The 20,346-nt window shown below is 38.6% G+C and overlaps 1 protein-coding gene across 1 annotated transcript; it reads left to right on the top strand.

Annotated features, from left to right (window-relative positions):
- The first annotated feature begins 896 nt into the window (after positions 1-896).
- LOC101857418 (N-acetyltransferase ESCO2) lies at positions 897-18,839 on the top strand. The gene is made up of 10 exons (XM_005101492.3): positions 897-1,322; positions 4,496-4,596; positions 5,363-6,790; positions 7,391-7,466; positions 8,881-9,012; positions 10,256-10,351; positions 11,470-11,550; positions 12,187-12,252; positions 12,659-12,825; positions 15,862-18,839. The coding sequence occupies exons 2-10, from the start codon at positions 4,535-4,537 to the stop codon at positions 15,992-15,994; spliced, it is 2,241 nt and encodes a 746-aa protein (XP_005101549.2). The 5' UTR covers positions 897-1,322; positions 4,496-4,534; the 3' UTR covers positions 15,995-18,839.
- Positions 18,840-20,346: the final 1,507 nt, after the last annotated feature.

The raw sequence follows: 20,346 nt of genomic DNA, 5'->3' as shown, positions 1-20,346 counted from the left end.
GTAGATCACCGGGAATGGGGGATAATGATTGCAGCTATTGCAATCGGAAAATTATCAGTGTTTAAATGTCAGTATGGGAAAGAAAGAAAATATATTAGAAATTACATTATAAGAGTGAAAGTAGTTCAGACATTTAAGAGGGCTAAAGAGCAAGGACCTTAAATAACCTCCTTGGCTAAGAGCTAAAGGTACGGCTTCCAAGTCTCCGTATGCCACTTGTGATGCCACTCGTCCCCGCATGAAAGCGAGCTTCAGTGGAAGACTGTGTGTGTATGTTTAGCCTACGTAATTTAATTATTTGCCATTCTCGTTTTCTTTGATAACATCTACTAACCAATCGACCTCAATATGTAAAATTAATGGTGGAAAATCCTACCTAATATTCACGAACACCGGTGCGCCCCAAGGTTGTGTAATATATGATTCAGATTTTTTAAATGTATATTATGTACCTGCAGGTGTTTCTACAGTCCTACAGCCAAGAAAAATTTTCCCCTGGGATAATAAAGTATTATTTTATCTTATCTTATCTTATCCTATTTATCTTATCCTATTAACGCTGGCAGCATTTTTCGCGTCTGGTCCTTCAATACTGTGATATGCTTTTGTGTGTGTGTGTGTGTGTGTGTGTGTGTGTGTGTGTGTGTGTGTGTGTGTATGATGAATTTGCTAGCATTACTTTAAGAATTGCGACCCTGTAATTCTGTGGAGGATTGCACCATTATTTTCAACATATTAAATTGTCATCATTACCACCACCACCACCACCACCATCATCATCATCATCATCACTGACTAAACAATTCCTCTTTTTCTTGTTGTATTTTTTCTTGTTTAATCTTTTTTCTTCAAACGTACAATCTGCACGTACCATGTCAAAACATTTTTACGTAACCTACAAATAATAATATCGGCACCAAAATCACGACACGGGACAAAAAAAAACATCTTTATAAGGGTTTAAGGCAGACAGGATGACGCCTTTCTTTCTATTGGACCTTAAACTAAACCTTTTCTAGAAAAACAATTAATTTTAGTACTGGAAAACTAAAAAACGTGACCAGCGGTAATTTTCGGCCAGGAGCGTCAAACCGTGTAGCCTAATTCTTCCCGCGAGTGAAACCAATAGGGTTTGCTATTGGCAGATATTTGGTAGTTTTGCCCAATGGCAGTGCAGTTAACTGAAGCTTCCCGTGCTTCGCGACTTCGCGACAACTTCCGTCGAATGGCGCGCTCTGCAAATCCCGCAAAATCAGCAGTGACAATGGCGAAGTTGGATTAGGGTCGTTAACCTGATTCTCGAGACGATTATATGATTTCAGGTAATCTGGTAGCAAATCTACAGGTAATATTGAAGAATACCGGACCAGCGGACTGACTTTGCCTATGTCTCAATTGATAATTTTCCCGTTTTTAATATCTCTCTCAATGGAGAATCTCGGACCGGTAGGTCTATAATTTTGTCAGGGGGGAGACCCCCCTGAACCCCCCCTCCCCCCTCCTCCACCCCAACCACCCGCCCCACCTACCCCACTTTCTTGCGCAATAATGTACGAGTGGTCCGGTATTCTTCAATCTTCCCAATCTAGAATCTAGATATATCTAGACTAAGATCTAAAAAACTTCACACAAACATCGGTAAACTTGGCGATTGTTAAGATTCCCGCGTTTAATTCCGATGTGCGTTTTTCATACCTCAGGCATATTTCGCTTTGGCTTGGTCCCTAACCTTAACCCTAACCCTAACCCTGGCCCTAACCCTAACCCTAATCCTACCCTAACCCTAACATAGGGTTAGGGACCAAAGCGAAATGAAAGTGGCTATTCTCACCCGCCCGGAAGTTCTCGCAAGATCAACTCCTCCCCTCTTCTCTCTCTCTCTGTCTCTTTCTGAATACTGTCTATCGGTGTGGACGATCAAAATGACCAAAACAAAGTTAAAAAATGATGTTAAAACACAAAAGTAAATTAATTTGGTTGTCTACATGCTACGGCTATTTAACTTTTCGAATCGAGCCGAACTACGCGGGTCGCCATTTTGTTTTGCCCGGAAATTCTCGCGCTACTCCTCTCTCTTTCTCTCTCTCTCTCCACTGCCCACCGACAAAATTGTACGCTTTTAGTAGGCTACAGTTGTAATGGAACGTTTGTTCACGGCACAGAATTCTACAATTTTTCTGTTATCACAGTGTAGAATTCTGTGGTTTAGGGTGAACGCGCAGCGGGTGAGAATAGCCACAAGACTCGCCTGCACTATTCTCACTCCGGGTGAAAATAGAGGTGGCCAAGCGAAATATGCCTGAGGGTATGAAAAACGCACATCGGAATTAAACGCGGAAATCTTAACAATCGCCGTAAACTTTTACTTTGGCCACCTCTATTCTCACCCTGGGTGAGAATAGCGCAGGCGAGTCTTTTGGCTATTCTCACCCGGTGGCCGTTCACCGTTATAGCCTAGGCCAACCAGTGAAGCGTTCACCCTGAACCACAGAATTCTACACTATGAGTTTGGCTCGATGCGGAAAGTTAAATAGCTGTAGCATCTTTGTAGACAACCAAATTAATTTAGTTTTCTTGTTTAAAATCATTTAACTTTGTTTTGGTCAATTTGATCATCCACACCGATAGACAGTATTCAGAAAGAGAGAGAGAGAAGGGGGAGGAGTAGATCTTGCGAGAACTTCCGGGCAAAACAAAATGGCGACCCGCGTAGTTCGGCTCGATTCGAAAAGTGAAATAGCCATAGCATCTTTGAAGACGATCAAATTAGCTTAGCCTACTTTTGTGCTATAATAATGTAAATGTAATTTTTTCTTGACTTTTATCAATTTGATCATCCACACCGATAGACAGTATCCCAAAATGAGGAAAAACAGGTCTTGTTTCACACCGGGTGAGAATAGCCTACGCTGGCAAGTCTCACCCGGGGTGAGAGGTAGATCGTATTTCTATTCTCACCCCGGGTGAGAATAGCCACATCCTTTTACTTTCACTCCGGCAGACAGATGCGCTGCTTTGAACTTTGACTTTGACTAGGCCTACAACAGGCTACCTAACTGTGACTGTCTGTGAGGGTGGTCACACTGCAGTATTTTTGTATTTTGGGCGCTCTTTGAAAGGTAGCCTTCCCGTTCCATTGGATGCCATTCTGATACTGATAATTTGCCATGTAAAAATGTGAAGATTGTGTATTTTTTAAAATTATTATTTTTAACAGTGAGGCAACCCCCCCCTCATTAACCCTTAATACCTCCCCACTATCAGGGGGCAAGCTTCCCTGGGAACCCCCCACGGAGTAGATTCTAGGCAGCACTAGGCCTACTTAACTCTTATTCTGCGTTCTTGCCCAGATGCATATATATCTTATCAGCAACGAAGTGACTATTCGGACTCAAGTCCGAATATGAAAAAATGTTATTCGGACTCTGATTCTTGTCCAGCATGACATCACTGCTGACTTCCTGTGACTCGTGACTCCGGCTTCCTGTCCTGCCTCACTCGTGACTCGCCTCAGGCTGGGTAGAGACCGGGTCACTTCGGGCAAAATGGCGTTAAATTGTGCAGGAGCCGAGTTTTTATCTTATTAAATAATGAATTTGAGGCCGGCCTGAAAAGTTATAGCGCTTCTAATAAATGTTTATTTGTCAAGATGTCATCAGAAGCAATTAAAGATGGCCGGCACTATTTCTCCGAACGTTCAGGAAAGAAAGTGGCTATTCTCACCCGCCCGGAAGTTCTCGCAAGATCAACTCCTCCCCTCTTCTTTCTCTCTCTGTCTCTTTCTGAATACTGTCTATCGGTGTGGACGATCAATTTGACCAACACAAAGTTTAAAAAATGATGTTAAAACACAAAAGTAAATTAATTTGGTTGTCTACAAAGATGCTACGGCTATTTAACTTTTCGAATCGAGCCGAACTACGCGGGTCGCCATTTTGTTTTGCCCGGAAATTCTCGCGCTACTCCTCTCTTTCTCTCTCTCTCTCTCCACTGCCCACAGACAAAATTGTAAGCTTTTAGTAGGCTACAGTTGTAATGGAACGTTTGTTCACGGCACAGAATTCTGCAATTTTTCCTCACAGTGTAGAATTCTATGGTTTAGGGTGAACGCGCACCGGGTGAGAATAGCCACAAGACTCGCCTGCACTATTCTCACTCCGGGTGAGAATAGAGGTGGCCTTCAGGAAAATAAAGCTAGGCACTATTTCTCCGAACACTCTGAAATCACATCCTTTCCCGCAAATTTCGGATATTATATAGATCTATAATTTTAGTATAGGCCTACCAAAGATTGTTCGTGTACAATATGGTTCAATCGGTCCAAAAAATGTCCGCAGTAAATATTTATATTATAAAGAAATGCTATAGTTCCAAACAGTTCAGCATGCTGTGTGGGTGGAAAGTGTTCAAACTGTTGTCATTTCCCAGTCTGTAACTTTATTCAGTTCTTGTCTTTTTAAAATTAGTGACATTTGAATATGAAATTCCATTTCAGGTCGGATGTTCCAGCTTTTCGTTCAATTCATGCTTAGCCATGACTACTGAAAAAACAAGAATGGGCAAACGGAAGCTGCGAGAAACACCTCTCAAAAATAGGTAAGGTTTTATTTTTTTGTGTACCATGGTACACTCAACGAAATGGTCTAAATGGCAGATTGTGGAAGATCAATAATCAGAACCGTCAGGAAAATACAATTGAGATTTTTGGTTTGACCACATAAATAGATCAAATGGACTGATGAAACCGCTGCTCTGCGAAAAGATAGAGGGAAAGAAAGAGCAGAGAGGAAAACAAAGAACAACACGTACAGATGGCCTGAACAACTTTGTAAGAAATCTAAGCACAAAGAGAAAAACTGAGCTGATCAGGAAGGAATGGGGTACCTGAGTACCATGATCGTCAAATGTGTGCTCCAGACCTGACACGCGAAGTACACATATATAACTCTGCTTTGCTAGACCTTGCTCTATTTCAGGAGGGATTCTACAGTAATGAGCGACTGCTATAAAATAGAAGAGGGGTAGGTTTGGGCAAGGGTTAGGTCTCTTCTTTATTGTGTTTGTTGGGGTGGTCGTTTGTTAAAGAAGTTCTTTCCTTCTTTGAAAATATTTTTTGTCAAGCCTGCATTTTCTATTAATCTTTGTTACCACCTACCACCCACCTTTAAAACCATTTTTTAGCAGTTTTCAAATAGAGGCTAGGGTCAAGTCTAGAATTTCATGTGTGTCGTGCATTAATTTTGCAGCAAAACCGTTCTGTGAAATAAAAAATAAAGCTGTTAAGAGGTGGGACTGTTTTATAATGGAGAATTACAAATCATGTACACATTTTAATTTTGTTCAAATATTTTTTTCTTTCCAGGTCACCAGATTCGACGCCTAAGAAAGTGAAAATGTCTGTTTCTGAGAATAACAGAAGCTTACAGTCTTCTCCAGTAAAGGATTTTTGTGTAGAGGGAGTGGAAAGCTCCCCTGTCTTTGCAACCAAATGTTTTTATGGACTTGATAAGAGCAAAATCAGCAATGTCAAACAGAACAGTCAAAGGCGTACGCCCAAAAGCAAGCCTTTCACGGCCATTGATGAGGAGAATCGCAGCTCCCCATGCAAATTCACCATGAGTGGCAACAAGACTTTCAGCCCTGACTCCCGGGTTCATGAGAAAATGTTGGAAAGAATTGCCCAGTCCCCCATGAAGCAGGCAGTCCTGGAGACCTGCTCAGTGGAACAGTTCAGAAGAATGTACAGGGGAGAATTTGAAGCTGTGGAGAGAGAAGTCGAGCTGGAAAGTAAACCCCGAACCAGGAGAGTGTCTAAAATCATTACCCGCCAAGACGATGATGAGGAAAACTACGATGATATGTCGGATGACGAAATAAGCTTCAAGGTCCAGAATGGAGGTTTGGACTCTGATGAGATTGTGGAGCCTACTCCACGGAGCATGTTGAAAAGATCATTAAGAGATGATGAAATCAATGAGAAATTGGGTGAGGAATCTGATGAGGACAATGAAAACTGGCTGGATTCATCTGAAGAAGACGTGGATTCCCCAAAGAAGCTTGCCAAGGTTGATGAGGGGAAGCTTGCATCTACTCCTGCTTCTAAATTGGAAAAAGCTGATGCCCCTTCAAGTTCTGAGAGGAAATTTTTCAAAACTAGGTCTCCCCTTGATAATATAAAAGTGAGAAATATAATGTTTGGCAAAGGATTTAGTCTTAAATTCAGTTCTAAACCTCAAAATGTGAGGCTGACAAAGAAAAAATCTGAATTGAAAAAGAAGCAGTTGCAGAAAAACAGTCAGGTGCAAGGCAAAAAAGGAAATGGGTTGAATTCTTCAAGTCCTCTGCAAATGTCCACACAGACAGGGTTTACCTTTGCCCCTGGTTTTCTGTCCCCAAAAAAGTCAATGGATTCAGCATGTGATGAGGGAAATATCTCAGACAGTTGTCATGAAGATCCTGCAGAGGACCTAGTGTTCAATAAGGAAGGGAGCAGGACATACGACTGTTCTCCAGTGATCAAAAGCACATGTGGGTTAAAGTTGGATTCGCCGAGTTCTCTTTCGGAGAATGCTGATTTGTTGGAAGAAGGAAGATCTAGTCCACCCAGTTGTCGGGGAACACCTGTCTATCATGGCTCAGAAGAGTTGTTTTCAACTGAGGACAGCAATTCCAACGTTAGTGGAGAGGTGAAAGGTGCTACCCATGATGAAAATGTTGGGAAATCTTCAAGTTCAAGAAAACTTTTCCCAATCTTCAGCAAAGGAGTACAGCAAGGAAAAGCAACTCCAAAGTAAGAGTACAACCGGGGCACATTTTTTTAAAAATGCAAACCTGTGGGGTTAATAACCGTTTAGTATTTTTATAGTCATGCTGCTAAATTATCCTCCCTTCACTCCTTACAGCTTTTTCCTTCCCTCTTCATAGCTAACCTAGGTGTTTTCTTTTCTTGAAATACGACTTACTTTATGGTAGAAATTGTCATTCCTACTCTGATTGTAATGAATAGTAATGTTTTGTGATGGTAGTGTTTTTTGGAGGGGGGGGGGTAACCTGCCTAGAGCATTATTTTCTTTCCTTAGTTTTACAATGTGCTGTTAACATGTTAGCTGATATCAGAGGAACTATGGTTTGGCCTGGGTGATTCTTGAGAATATTGAAAATAATAGTTTAGTTGCTCTCACAGTTGATTGTAATGGAATCTGTTTCCTATTGCTTTGGCGGGGGATAATTTTGTGTCTTTGTTGTTTTTGAGTGCTCTAGTATTGCCTTTTCTTTTCAGTATTACTTACCATTATTTTTAGTCTGTTCCTTTCAGTGTGCGGCCATTGTCATACTGACTGTTTAACTTACAACTCATCAAGTTAACTTGTATATACTGTTTTCTCCACAGAGGAAGTCCTCTCACTGACAAGCTCTCTCCTACCACTCCTAAGTCTGTCAAGGAAAATCCATCACAGATGATTTTGGTAATTACTATTACACAGATATTTTTTTAATGAATTTTCTTTGTTGTTCAGTCACTTCTATGTTTTTTTCAAGTATTGACCATAAATGTAAATGTTGCCAGTTACTGTTGTTCGGTCCTGTAGCTCCTGGGTTTGTTTGCTTCCGCTTGATGGAAAAGACGCTTATTTGCTGCAGTTGCTTTGTTAATGCATGAAGCGAGATGATCAAAAGTATTGGGAATATTTATAGGATGTGGGTGCCCTTTCATATGTTGTGTTTGTGGGTGGTTGGCGGGTGCTCTGGTGTGGTTTGCTCCTTCTTTCCTGTCAAACATCTATCGTCCTTATCTTCCCTTCTTCTTTTATATGTTTGTTACTCTCTTGTAATACCTCTAATCTTCTGGCGCACATATGACCTTATGCAGTTGCGAGCGCCATAAAACCTCTACTAAAACTAAAACTAATATGTTGTGTTTTCATGTTTTTCTGTCACAACCGTCAGATAATTAGAAAGTGGCGCTGTCAAACTACTTTCATATCTGCCTTCTCTATTCCTCTTTCTTTTCTGTTTCATCCTTTTCTCTTTCCAACCCTAAATGACTTAATGTACTGAACTAATTGAAGTGCGTCTCTTAAGATCTAACAGTAAATCAAGGTCCATTCTTTTATAATTTGATACCCCAGTTCCTTTTATTGAGAGAGTGAAGCTTTTCTAAAAAGGCTGTTCTTGGGGCTTTGCTGATATTGTATTCAGCCCTCAAGTCCAATGGTGCATTGGTCTGTTGAAAATTCTTCTCTCCACTACATTGTCCTGTTTGAAGTTTCACTTCTTCGATTTCCTGTGCTTAAATTAAACAGGTGTCAACCCCACTTTCTTGCCTTGCCATGTCATCAAGAACCCAGGAATGTTTTTGTGTCGCAGCAGTATTATTTTTAAACTCCTTAAACTAAACTATATGCTTATGTTATTAATCATCGAATGTCTTTTGCGCTTTATGTGTTGTGATGCAGTGGAATCAGGCGCTCGTCAATTTTGGTGCATACAGAGTTATTGTTATCTGTCCATTTGTCTTGCTTTCGAAGGAAAAAATATTCATTTATCTTAGATACAAGTCAAGATATTGGCGATTGAAGGTGGGGGTCACTTTGATTCAAAGGAAAAATTAGGGAGAAAATGGCCATCAAAATTGCGTTATTTCTTTAGCTTGAGAGTCCGTTGTAACTGAAAATTTACACTTTATCATACTTTATGACTTTAAATAATTTTTCAGTAAAATCAGTACAGAAATGTGTTTTTTCATTCGATTAAAAATTCCCAAAACTTTTGTCCTGTTCAGTTCTTTGTAAAAATATTCCTTTTATCATTCTGATGCATTGTGGACAGTTTGAACTACCACTCAACCACATGCATTAATATGACTTTTTTCTTCCCTAGGATGCTGGTCAGAAAAAGTTTGGAGCGACCCAGTGCCCAGTTTGCAGTATGGTTTATTGTCACGCAGACCCATTTGACGAAAGGACTCATGCAAAGTTTCACAAACGTCTCGTTGATGCCCTTAAATTTCCTGTGAGTATTGCTTTCTCGGGCAGTATTGTAAGTGGACTATTACTTCTGCAGAGGAACTCTGTTAAAACAACATCACAGCTTGTGTTTCAGCAGCTAGAAAAAATAATGAAAATGGAAAGAATAAATCGGCGGAGATGATTTGAGCAACAGAGACTGGAGCTGTGTTCACAGTTTCTAAGACACGTTTTTTAGTAGAGTCTATCCAGCGTTGGTAGAATGAGATGCCTAGTGGGTGGTTGGCGGGTGCTCTGATGTGGTTTGCTTCTTCTTTCCTATCAAACATCTATCGTCCTTATCTCCCTTTCTTCCTTTTTATGTTTGTTACTCTCTTGTAACACCTCTAATCTTCTGGCACTCATATAACCTTATGCAGCTGAGAGCGCCGTAAAACCTCTACTAAAACTAAAAACTGAGATGCCTAGCATGAGCATTTCTACACAACATGCTATTGTGTGTGTTGTTAAAATTCAAATTGTGAGTTATAGTATAGTGGCAAAATTTTCTTGTAATATTTTAATTGGACTTGGTGTCATTATTTCACTTCTTTGAAAACCATTGTTTGTCGGATTACCCTTTTTATTCCTATTGTCGTACTGGTGTAGTTGTAGTTTTTATGGAATTTCTGTGGGTGGTTGGTGGGTGCTCTGGTATGGTTTGCTCAAATATCTATCGTCCTTATCTCCTCTCCTTCTGTTTTGTGTTTGTTACCCTCTTGTATCACCTCTAAATCGTCTGCACTTATGACCTTATTGTGTTGCAACGCCGTAAAACGCTTACTAAAACTAAAGGGATTTACTTTATGAACATGGCGTGGTTTTCATGAGAACTGCTGTCGTAATGGACAGTTAGGTTTTAAAAAAATGTTTTTAAAGAAATTTGTGCGGCCATCAACTCATTTTACATCATGTAAGAAACAGGCTACCTTGACCCTGCCTGTCTGAGCTGAGTGCGATACATGATCTCAGCAGAAATAATGACTATGTAAAAGATTTGAACTTCCTCTCATGATCTGAATTAAATTCTTGTCGTCTGCATGTAAGACAAAGAGCTTGACCACTCCACCACAGACCCTGGTGGTCCTGCCCTTGCTAAGATACTCGTACATGAAATGTGAGATGAGATCTTACTGTTTTTTGGTTTTATTTCATTTTATTTTACCCACACTGGCCGTGTGGAAAATATTGTTAAAAGTAAAAGAAAAATATGTGTGTGTGTTAAAACTTGTTATATTTCTTTTAAACAGGGTTGGAAAAATGAGCGTGTTGTGCAGGAATATCCAATGGATATGAGTCGTGTGATTTTGGTGATGACTGATGGTCCGAAGTATGCAAAGAAAAAGGTTTGTTCTTCGGTACTTCAAAATGAATTGGCATAGCAAGTTTTAATTTGTATTTGAAGCAATGATTCCTCTGAATCCTTAATGCATGTGTACAAGACCTTGTGACATTAAATGATAGGCTAAATTTTAGCTTCAGGATTTTAGAGTTGCTGATTTGGCTAAAATTGTCTGCACTTTGTTCAAAGGGTGCATCATTGTTTTTATGTCTGTTGTATTTTTTTGCTTGTACATTTGCTTACATTTTTTTCTCTATGTGCATGTCATATAATGATATTGCTCTTTATATAAAAAGTCTTTATGATACAAGGTCTATTAGATAATATTCATATGCTCTGGAAATTTTTAGTCCCCATAAGTGTTTTTCCGCAGTGTCCCAAAAGTTCAGAATGTATTTTTCTTATTTTGTTGGCACCTCTATTGAGAGTGCTGGTTAGCTCCTTAGATGCTGGGGTATTTTTTTGCTGGTTTTGTTTTTGTTCTTTTGTTTTACTGAGAGTCTGAACATGTGGCCTGGTATTTGGTGTGACAGACCTATTGTCTCCTCCACTGCCTTTGTGGCTATGGTGCTTTTACTTTTGTTGATTTCCTAAACCTGGCACATTTACTTGCATAGCACCCCCAGCACACAAACAAATGACGGTGGACAATGTCTCTGATGGCAAAGTATGATATAATGCAATTTGCATTTTCTTCAAGTATACCGATCACCCATTGGTTAGTTATGCATACCATGTAGTAAAATGGTTGGTTTCTTGTGGGAGGAAAAGGCACGTGGTTAGTTTGCGGGTGCTCTAGTGTGATTTGCTCCTTGTTTCCTATCAAACATCTATCGTCATTATCTCTCCTCCTCCTATTTTTTATTTGTTACTCTCTTGTAACACCTCTAATCTTTGGCACTTATATGACCTTATTGTGTTGCAAGTGCCATAAAACTCTTACGAAAACTAAAGATCTGAAAAGGAAACGGCACAAATACCCATTAGTTGAGTTTGCACTGAAAGAAATTTGTTCAGCACAATGTATTGACTTCAGTAAGCTGTACTCTACTGCACTAGCAAGAAGATTGGAATTTTACTTTGCACTGTCCTTTATCTCTGAATAAAATTTTTCGTTTCCAGGTGGAAGAGATTTTCCAAGTGATGGGCCGAGAACTAGGATTTCCGGACATTGGCCCTTCATTTCACAATCCGTACCATAGGGTGAGTACAGTGTTACAGTTTGTTGTGTAATAAAGTGTATTTTGTAACAGTATGTATGTTTCCTACCTTTGACAAGACTGTAGACAACAAACTGAAACGAAAACAGTCTCCCAGCAGAAACAGCTCACATGGCTGTACTGGGCTGCTCAGTTGATGACGCAAAAATCTATTTGCATCAGACATAATAGTAGAATTAATTAAATACGCCTCTGATATTTTCTTTTATTCAGCTTATATATTAATCTTTCGGAATGTTAGGAATTTGGCATAAGATGGGGTGTTCCATATCTTAAGCTTAACAAGATCACCATGTCCATGTTTGGTCAATTTCTCTTTTGTTGCTATGCTGAGGTCAGTTTTAGAGAGCCCAAATGAAGTCTCAAGCACACTATTTTATGTGAACTAACAAATGCTGGGCAGTGCTATCTTTTTTTCTTTTCTTTTTTTTAAATAAAAATTTTTTCCATTTGAGCGAAATTTACACAATTTGTTGCTTTTGTGCCTCCTGGATAGACATTATTGATTATAACTGAGACGTTTATAAATATAAAGGCGCTACTGTATGTAGAATTGTAAACGATGTATTTCCTTCATTCCCAACACTTGTCCTATATTCAATATTATTAATATTTGCAGGTGTTCTTTTATGTTTCATCCGAAAAACAAATTGAGGGATGCTGTGTGGCTGAACCTATTAGTGAGGTAAGACTGGTTCATTTTCATTCCTTTTGACACTTTTTTCCACGAATTTTGTCTGTTAACATCCTTGCAATCTAAGACTTGAGATATGTCTGAGAAAGAATTTTGTTGGAGGCACCATGAGCTGGCTGACAGGTTTGTTAGGTGTGTGAAAAGAGTAAATGTGGAATTTTAAGCAGTTTCTTTAAAGGTATCTGATATTCAACCCCATTTTGGTTTGCATTAACATAAAATGTGGTCTACTTCGAAGAATAAAACATAACACATCTTATAATGTCAAGGAGAATGATTGTATAGTACCAATTTATCATTTTGCTCAACAGTGTTATGTGATTTCTAGTATTTTCTGTTTTTCCTACTTTTGACCGGAGAAAGGTGTCTCATGTCCCTCTTTGTCTTCCCATGAAAGGGTTATCGGATCATCCCAGACAACCTTGATGACAAAGAAGCGAGTGGTCAGCGGCCGTGGTGCTGCACCAAGGTGGCGGAACCGGCCTGTGTGGGCATTAGTCGCCTGTGGGTGGCTGCGTCCCAGCGTCGTTCTGGGGTGGCCACAAAACTAGTGGACTGCGTCTTGTGAGTTACACTCTGTGTGGTTAATCCCATTCGCACTTAGCAGACAGGGCAGCTGAGACTCCCTCATCCCTAAGACACAGGGATGCCACTTTTCCGCTTTCTTCCAGTATTTGGATCCTGGTCCGCTATTCCGTTATTGAGATCAAGATAGAATCTATAGTTGGAAAAAAATTTTTTTTTAAAAACAAACCCACACACACACAACTTGCGCCAAATGTTCAAATAACGGAAAAATGAAGACTTCGCCGTAAGCTCAAATAACGGGGAGAAAAAAACCCCGGAAGATTTGTGTCAATCTCAGCAAGTAGGCCTATACCCATTGTTTTTGTTTGTTTGTCATTTCTCTCTATCTGGCCCCCCCAGGAAATCACGGTCTTGCGGCCGCGTTTTTCGTCCAGTTCCGCAATATTTTTGCAATTTTCGGCAAAATGACATAAACGATTTAGTTTTAACAGAATCTTTAATTCGAAATGGTGCAAGTACAGAGCCGATAAGCCTGCGTAATTCATGGTTTCAGCCCAGCTCTAGTCTACTGGGCGTACTCTAAAAGCTATAACCGGAAATTCAGGCCGGAATACATCATACAACACAGAGACATAGATTAGATCTAATGTGTGTAAGTGTGCGCATGTGATAAGAAAGTAGGTGTGTGTGTAGTGTGCATGTGCGTGCGCGTGTAAGGTGTACGTGTGTGTGTGTATGCGCGCGCGCGTGAATTTTGTTCGTTCATGACGCATATGTCTACATACACGGAAACCGGTCACCTAGTGTCAGTATCTACGTACACGGTAACCGGAATGAAAATAAATCAATATTTGTCCTATGCTCTCACTTGTTGAACAAAAAAAGAGTCGTACATGTACACGCGTCTTGTTGGGCTCGCCACCGTTACCGGTCACTGAACCTGTGCTTTCGCATCGCATTGTGAGTACCGGTTGGGGTCACCAAAATTCATTCAAAGTTTGTGCGCTGTAAAGTATAGGGCTCCAGAATGGGAGGATTATTGATAAGGTACAGGGCTGCGGTTGAAGGCAACTTCAGACGACAAAAACTGAACTTTGGAGTTCTGAACTGCCTGGTTACCGTGTACCCTGACAATGAGACTATGTACCCGGTTATCGTGTACGTAGACACTCCCCTAACAAATGTAAAACGCTTTAAGCTGCGTGCACCCGGGAGTGGTCGCTACAGAAATTATCTACATCATTATTACTATTAAATGGGTTTAAAAATTTGCTGTATTTTACGATTTGACTTAGAGTTAAAACAGTACCATACTGGTTTTAAAAAGTAAAATATCTGAAATAGATCTAAATACAGATTACCGGTGTATCGAAGGTTTCAAGAGAAAAATAGAATAGGATCTGAATTGATTGGGGCATAAGCTAATTTTGCATTTAGAGGTTCGAATCTCCCATCAATTTTTTTTGTTTTTGTAGACTAACTCTCATACGACACTTCTAGATCTTTGCATGAACCAAGTACCCGGTATTTTTTTGTACTAAATTTGGTCAAATTTTATGCCTTCATTTAAAAGTTATTACGAAAACTGAGGGTTCCATTATTTTGGGTATTATATTATATTTGGTCGATAACTTTATTGTTAACGTACTCGTGTGTTGTTACTGGTAACTGTTAATAATATTTGTATTGTGGGTCATGATTTTTTGAAAGGCTGTTCTGCTTTTCTTCTTTCTTTTTTTTTTTTTTGTGGAAATGTTAAGCTCCTATTAATGCGCCTGGAATGGGAAGGTTGCAATTTTTTAGGCAGTTTACCTTGCAATTTTTCCTTTTCAAAAATGCAATTTTCCGCGGGGCCAGCTTTATGCACATCCATAGCTTATGTTTGTTTGTCATTTCTCTCTATGTACACCCTTTGCCTTTGGGTTTCAAATTAATATTCATATGTTAGGAAGACCGTGGTGCAGGGATTTTCAGCTATTTTGAAAGAAGTTGTGTGGCATCCCTACTAAGAGAAGGGGAAAAACTATGCAAAAAAGAGGGGGTACCTCACAAAAAATAATGTATAAAATCACACACACACACATCCTACAATAATGAGAACAGTATTTTCTGAAAGAGAAATGAAAATGAAAGTAAAACTTCCTTTAATAGTAAAACGGATTTTAGCTGCGCCGGTGCTGTAAGTGCAGGTCTGTTAATGCACGAGAAAAGGTTGTGGTTTGACAGTGTATGTGTCCTTTAACTGGTGGTTTTCGTCATGGTATGAGGTGCACATTGGCCAAGTGTTTCATATTCCAAATACTATGGAATGGAGTTCATTTAAACTGAAATCTGTGAGGCCGTCCGATTTTTTTCGATTTGGAGAGTATTTTCATTTGGTTTACTACTGTTTTCAGTTGAACCGTGTTCGGTTCAAACACACTCAACTGTAATTGTTCTATGTCTAGTTGCAGAATGTAAGGCTTTATACTCTTGGGATAAAGTGTTGCCTTTATTATAGCTAAAGATATTGCCTTTATTAAAGCTAAAGATAAACATTAAAACAATACTGAAGTCCTTTTAACCACATTCTTCGTCAAATAACGGTCCCTGTGCTTTCAACTTTCTGTAAGGCAGCTTTCCAGTGAGGTTTTTGGGTTTGTCATTCTTTATCATAAACAAGTTTACCTTTGTGGAAATTCATGGGGTGTGTTTCTCAACTACTTCAGCTTTCATCGAACTGATTTTTACTCTTCTTGTATGAGATATTTTCATGACAATGTTCAGCATTTAGTGCACTTGTGCACCGTACCTTCCACTTTACCTCACCAAATTCATTGTACTTCTGATGTCCTGTAATTTCATTAGTAGGATTTAAGAGCTCTCTCTCTCTCTCTCTCTCTCTCTCTCTCTCTCTCTCTCTCTCTCTCTCTCTCTCCCCTCCCTCTCTCTCTCTCTCCCTCCCCTCCCTCTCTCTCTCTCTTCCCCCTCTCTCTCTCTCTCTCTCTCTCCCCTCCCCTCTCTCTCTTTCTCCTCCATCTCTCCCTCTTTTTTTCCTTCTCTTGAACATCTTTCTTTTACTTCTGTCCACAGGCAATGGTTTGAGTATGGAACCCTGATCCCAAAGCATAAAGTTGCTTTCTCAGATCCAACACCAGATGGAAGAAGATTTGCACAGAAGTACATGGGAATGCCAACGTTTTTAGTTTACAAATATCACGGTTGAGTTTCATGAACAGTTTTCCTCAGTTACGGTGTTGTTTAGAGATTTATAGCCAGCCCCGCCCCCGTCGTCGTAAACTTAAGTGAAGTTTCTGTTGGAAATAATACAAAGAGGTTCGTATGGACAGTAATTATGTACCATTCAATTGTCTTACATGTGTGGCATTGTAGTAAAATCAGGTGCTCGTCAAAATAATGAAATCAAAGAAACCATTTTTCTGCCTTTTAGGAAATTTTTTTTTTCTTGAACAACTGTTATGTCCATTTAAGAAAATATTTCGTTGGATTTTACTCGAGAAACCTTTTTCCCCTGTGATTTGATTGCTTGTCATGAGTGTTACAAGTCTAGTGTATTGTGGCTTGATTTTTATTTCTGTACATAGATGTTTACAGAAGAATCAGCAAATTAAATGTTTGTTTTTGTTTTGTTTTTAAAACTCAAGTAGCATTCATTGTAATTTGATCAAATTGAAAGTGTTTATTCAGAATTGCTAATGAATACAATGAAATCATTGCCAGGTTGAGTTATTTATCTTTATGGAGAGCAATTTTCTTTCCAATTCTAATGTGAAGACGCTGTTTTCTGTATCCCTCCTCGGAATTGCAAACACGCCAGTTGCATTTTTCGAGCTCTCTCATAGTTTCCTTTCAGATATCTCCTAAAGGCAGCTGTTTTATTTCTTTTGGTTGATGGAAGTTTCACATCCTTTTTCTTACAGACTTCAACATTTTGCTAAAACCACTCATACATAACTAGTGGAGTTTTTGATATTTTAATTTCAAATACCATAATGTAATGAATGTCATTTTGCTTTGAAAATGGTTTGCAGCTGCAGATAAAACCATTTATGTTTGTATTTTTAACTCATTTGTTCCCAGTCTCTAACATATCAGAGAGAAAGAAAACCTGTTTTGAGAAAAGAGATTGAAAAGTTTAGACAGTGTTTTATCTTTAATTTGGGTGTAATTTTTCATGAAGAAGAATGGACAAGGAGGCTGTTTCAAGTTTTACTAGATCATGCTCAAGATTGACCCATGCATAAAACAAAGATGGGCATAATATTAGAAATTACTTAATGGGGGTCATATTTGTAAAATTGAGGGGGATTTTACCCACAATGAAAAGTACTCATACTCATAGCAAAAGAAGCAAATTTATTACTTTTGTAATGAAAGTTTGCTTGCTATCAAGTTATGAAAAGGGATTGTTTTACATGTGTGGAATGGGACCAATTCACCAGTTTAGCAGAATTTCTTTTTCTTGCTTCTGTACATACATGATGCATTTTGGCACCTTTGAGATCAACGTGTACTTTGGTCCAAATGTCTGGACAATAGAGAGTGCATGTTTATTTTTTCAAATATCTTATTCTTAGATCTATACAATACTATAAGTATTACTGTATACAAGCATGTGTTCATGTATATATGATATAATTGGAAGGTTGGGAGTTATCCATGCCTTTGTAACCCAAATGTGTTCCGAAAAGATGTGGTGCAGAGTACTGTGAAGATGATTCAGCTTTTGCAAAACATTTCAAATGCTGACACCAGTTGGTTTGGAATGTCCCTTCTGTTGGTTTGGATAGTAGTATTAGTAGTCTGCACCCTGTCTCTTTCTTTTTTTCTCTTTTTTTTAAAGATCTTTTTGTAAAAAAAATTCTTGGAAATTGTTGCTTTTTCTTGTATATTTTATGAGACAATTTTTTAGTTTGTGCAACCTTAGCACCTATTTATTGTTATACATGTACATGGAAACCTTTTCTGGCAGTTTACCCTTGAGCTATATAGGACAAACACTGGTACTTAAATGTGTCGTTTAGTTGTCTTTTGATTTTGATATTCATTTCTAACTGTTGTGATGTATGATCAAAATGTCAGGGCTTCGGGTTCAAACAGCATAACATCACTTTTTTTTAAGGTGAATTTTACATCAGGGTAAATTTGTTTTATCATGTGTGGTATCTGATGAAGAAAAGAGGTGTGGTTACGTGGATATTTCTGAACAAATCTCTAATGCGTTACTTGTCCCAAATCCAATGGATTTATAACATTCATGGGGAGTTGTGAATTCTCAAGTGCTTGTTTTATTTTTTTCTGATCTGTATGTGTAAGATTTTCGTGTCTACTGAAATGTTGTTGTTTTTTTTTCAATTTCACATTATTAGATCTGACCAAAACATTGCAGCTTGATTTTGATGGGTTGTGGGAGGTGCTTTTTGAAACATTTCTGTAATTACATAAACATGTAACACTTCAGATTTTTGGTTTGCTTCACAACTTTACATGTTGTCCTCTTTTACTTTTATCTGGATATGTTCATGATTCTTTTTTTTATATTTTGTGAATTTACACTGGACCAAATGGATGGTTGGGGATGGCACTGGAAGCTTCTGTTTATTTTGTTTCTGTCTTGTTTTTTCACTGCATCAAGTAACCATAGGTGTTTTACAAAGACACAAGTAAACTTTACATCAATGACAATGGCATAAGAGACAACAGTGGCAAAGTTGTGTGGTGTGAAGATTGTCTTCCAGCTAATAAATTTATACTATGGTTGCTTTTTCCTGGAAATCTTTCAGAAGCCTGATTGTCGGGAAGACGATACAAATGACTTGGAATAATCATGTCCTAAAAAACAATTTAAAAAAAACAACTATGCATAATCATTTTGATTTCTTTTTATAACTTTTATTACGCTGTCCAAGACATCATTTGTCAAGCAAACATGGACAGTTGACAGTGCCTTGAAAGATCTTACATTTATCTCTGCACAATTTTTTTAAATTTTGTTTTCAAAATTGTTAAGCATTGTACATGTGTTCAATAAACTTAATTTTGTTCATTTTCCTTCTTTTTTTTTTTTTGCTGTTCATTTCTACCTATCTTGCTTTGTCTGATAAAGCAAGCCTGTGTTCTGGTGTGGTTTGCTTTCTCTTTCCTATCAAACATCTATTGTCCTTTTCTCTCCTTATTTGTGTTTGTTACTCTCTTGTAACACCTCTAATCTTCGGCACTTATAAAAGTTATTGTGGGTGGTTGGCGGGTGCTCTGGTGTGGTTTGCTCCTTCTTTCCTATCAAACATCTGTCGTCCTTATCTCCCCTTTTTCTTTTTTTTTGTTACTCTCTTGTGACACCTATCTTCTGGCGCTCATATGACCTTATGCAGTTGCGAGCGCTGTAAAACCTCTACTAAAACAAAACATAAAAGTTATTATGACCTTATTGAATTGCAAGTGCCGTAAAACACTTACTAAATCAAGCCTGGCTGCTTGAATGAGTTCAAATTGATACTGTGCCCCAAACGTGGGCAAAAAAAATGCAACTATAGACTAGTAGTAGTTTTTTCAATGGACTGATAACCAAGTTGAAGAATACGCTTACATTTTGTCAGGTTGGTTTTTAAAAAAGGAATTTACACATGCATGTAATTTTGTGGCTGGAGTTGAGTCGTAGTTTGCAAGAAATGGGTGCAGTGATGGTTACTTCTTCTCGCTTATATTGAAATGAAGCAAAATGTATTTGAGAACAAATCCAGTGGATGGACCCAGGTATTGGCACAGTGCAGATCTATCATCTATTTTTGCACCAGAATGCTGAAAGCAAACAGGTCGGAACAGATAAAATTCTATTTCAAAATGTAATTCCAACCCAGAACTGAAGAAACAACTCCAGTTCCTCCCGCTACAAGAGAGTAACAAACACAAAAAAGGAGGAGAGATACAGATGATGGAAATATATGTTTGACAGGAAAGAGAAGGAATAAACCACACCAGAGAACCTACCAACTACCCACAATGAATCTTTCCTCCCAGGGATCAAAATATGATGAATATACAATACATTGTAGAAACCCATACTAGAGCACCCACTAAATACCAACAGGTTCAAGTTCGAGGAATACTCATTTCTTATCAATAACAATATTATCATACAAAAAAAAAAAAAGGATCGACTGAAGATTACAATAACATAATTATGAAAAAGAACATGTTTATTCAACTTCAACAAAGCATAGATCAATTTCAACCTCGCACATAATTTTATGTACATGCGTATGTATGTAGCACCTGCTGCCATTCATCACCAACAGTCACCTTTTGTTACATTTTGTACAAACATACAGAAAAACTTTGGTTGGGACTAGTATTGACATGAACACAGCTATACAAGTTTTGACATGTCTGTCAAAAGGGAGCATTCCACAAAGCCGTCAAGTAGTGAAGCCAGCTCAAATACTGTACTTTCAAGGGAAACAAAAGCAAAAATACATCTCTTTAAAAAATAGAGCCATCTGTGGTAAAACAGTGCACTCCCCCTCTCTTAACTACCATACTAAGAAGACAGTAGGCCAA

This window comes from Aplysia californica, unplaced genomic scaffold (assembly GCF_000002075.1).
Source record: "Aplysia californica isolate F4 #8 unplaced genomic scaffold, AplCal3.0 scaffold00285, whole genome shotgun sequence".
Classification (NCBI taxonomy): Eukaryota; Metazoa; Mollusca; class Gastropoda; order Aplysiida; family Aplysiidae; genus Aplysia; species Aplysia californica.
Note: the sequence above shows the minus strand (reverse complement) of the source record. Positions and strands in the feature narration are given on the sequence as shown.

What these genes read in the sequence shown, in the direction of transcription:
- LOC101857418 (XM_005101492.3), top strand. Translation starts at nt 4,535, where the DNA reads ATGACTACTGAAAAAACAAGAATGGGCAAACGGAAGCTGCGAGAAACA. An exon ending in ATCCATCACAGATGATTTTG is followed by an intron (nt 7,467 to 8,880) that starts GTAATTACTATT and finishes TTTCTTCCCTAG; the next exon opens with GATGCTGGTCAGAAAAAGTT. An exon ending in TTGATGCCCTTAAATTTCCT is followed by an intron (nt 9,013 to 10,255) that starts GTGAGTATTGCT and finishes TCTTTTAAACAG; the next exon opens with GGTTGGAAAAATGAGCGTGT.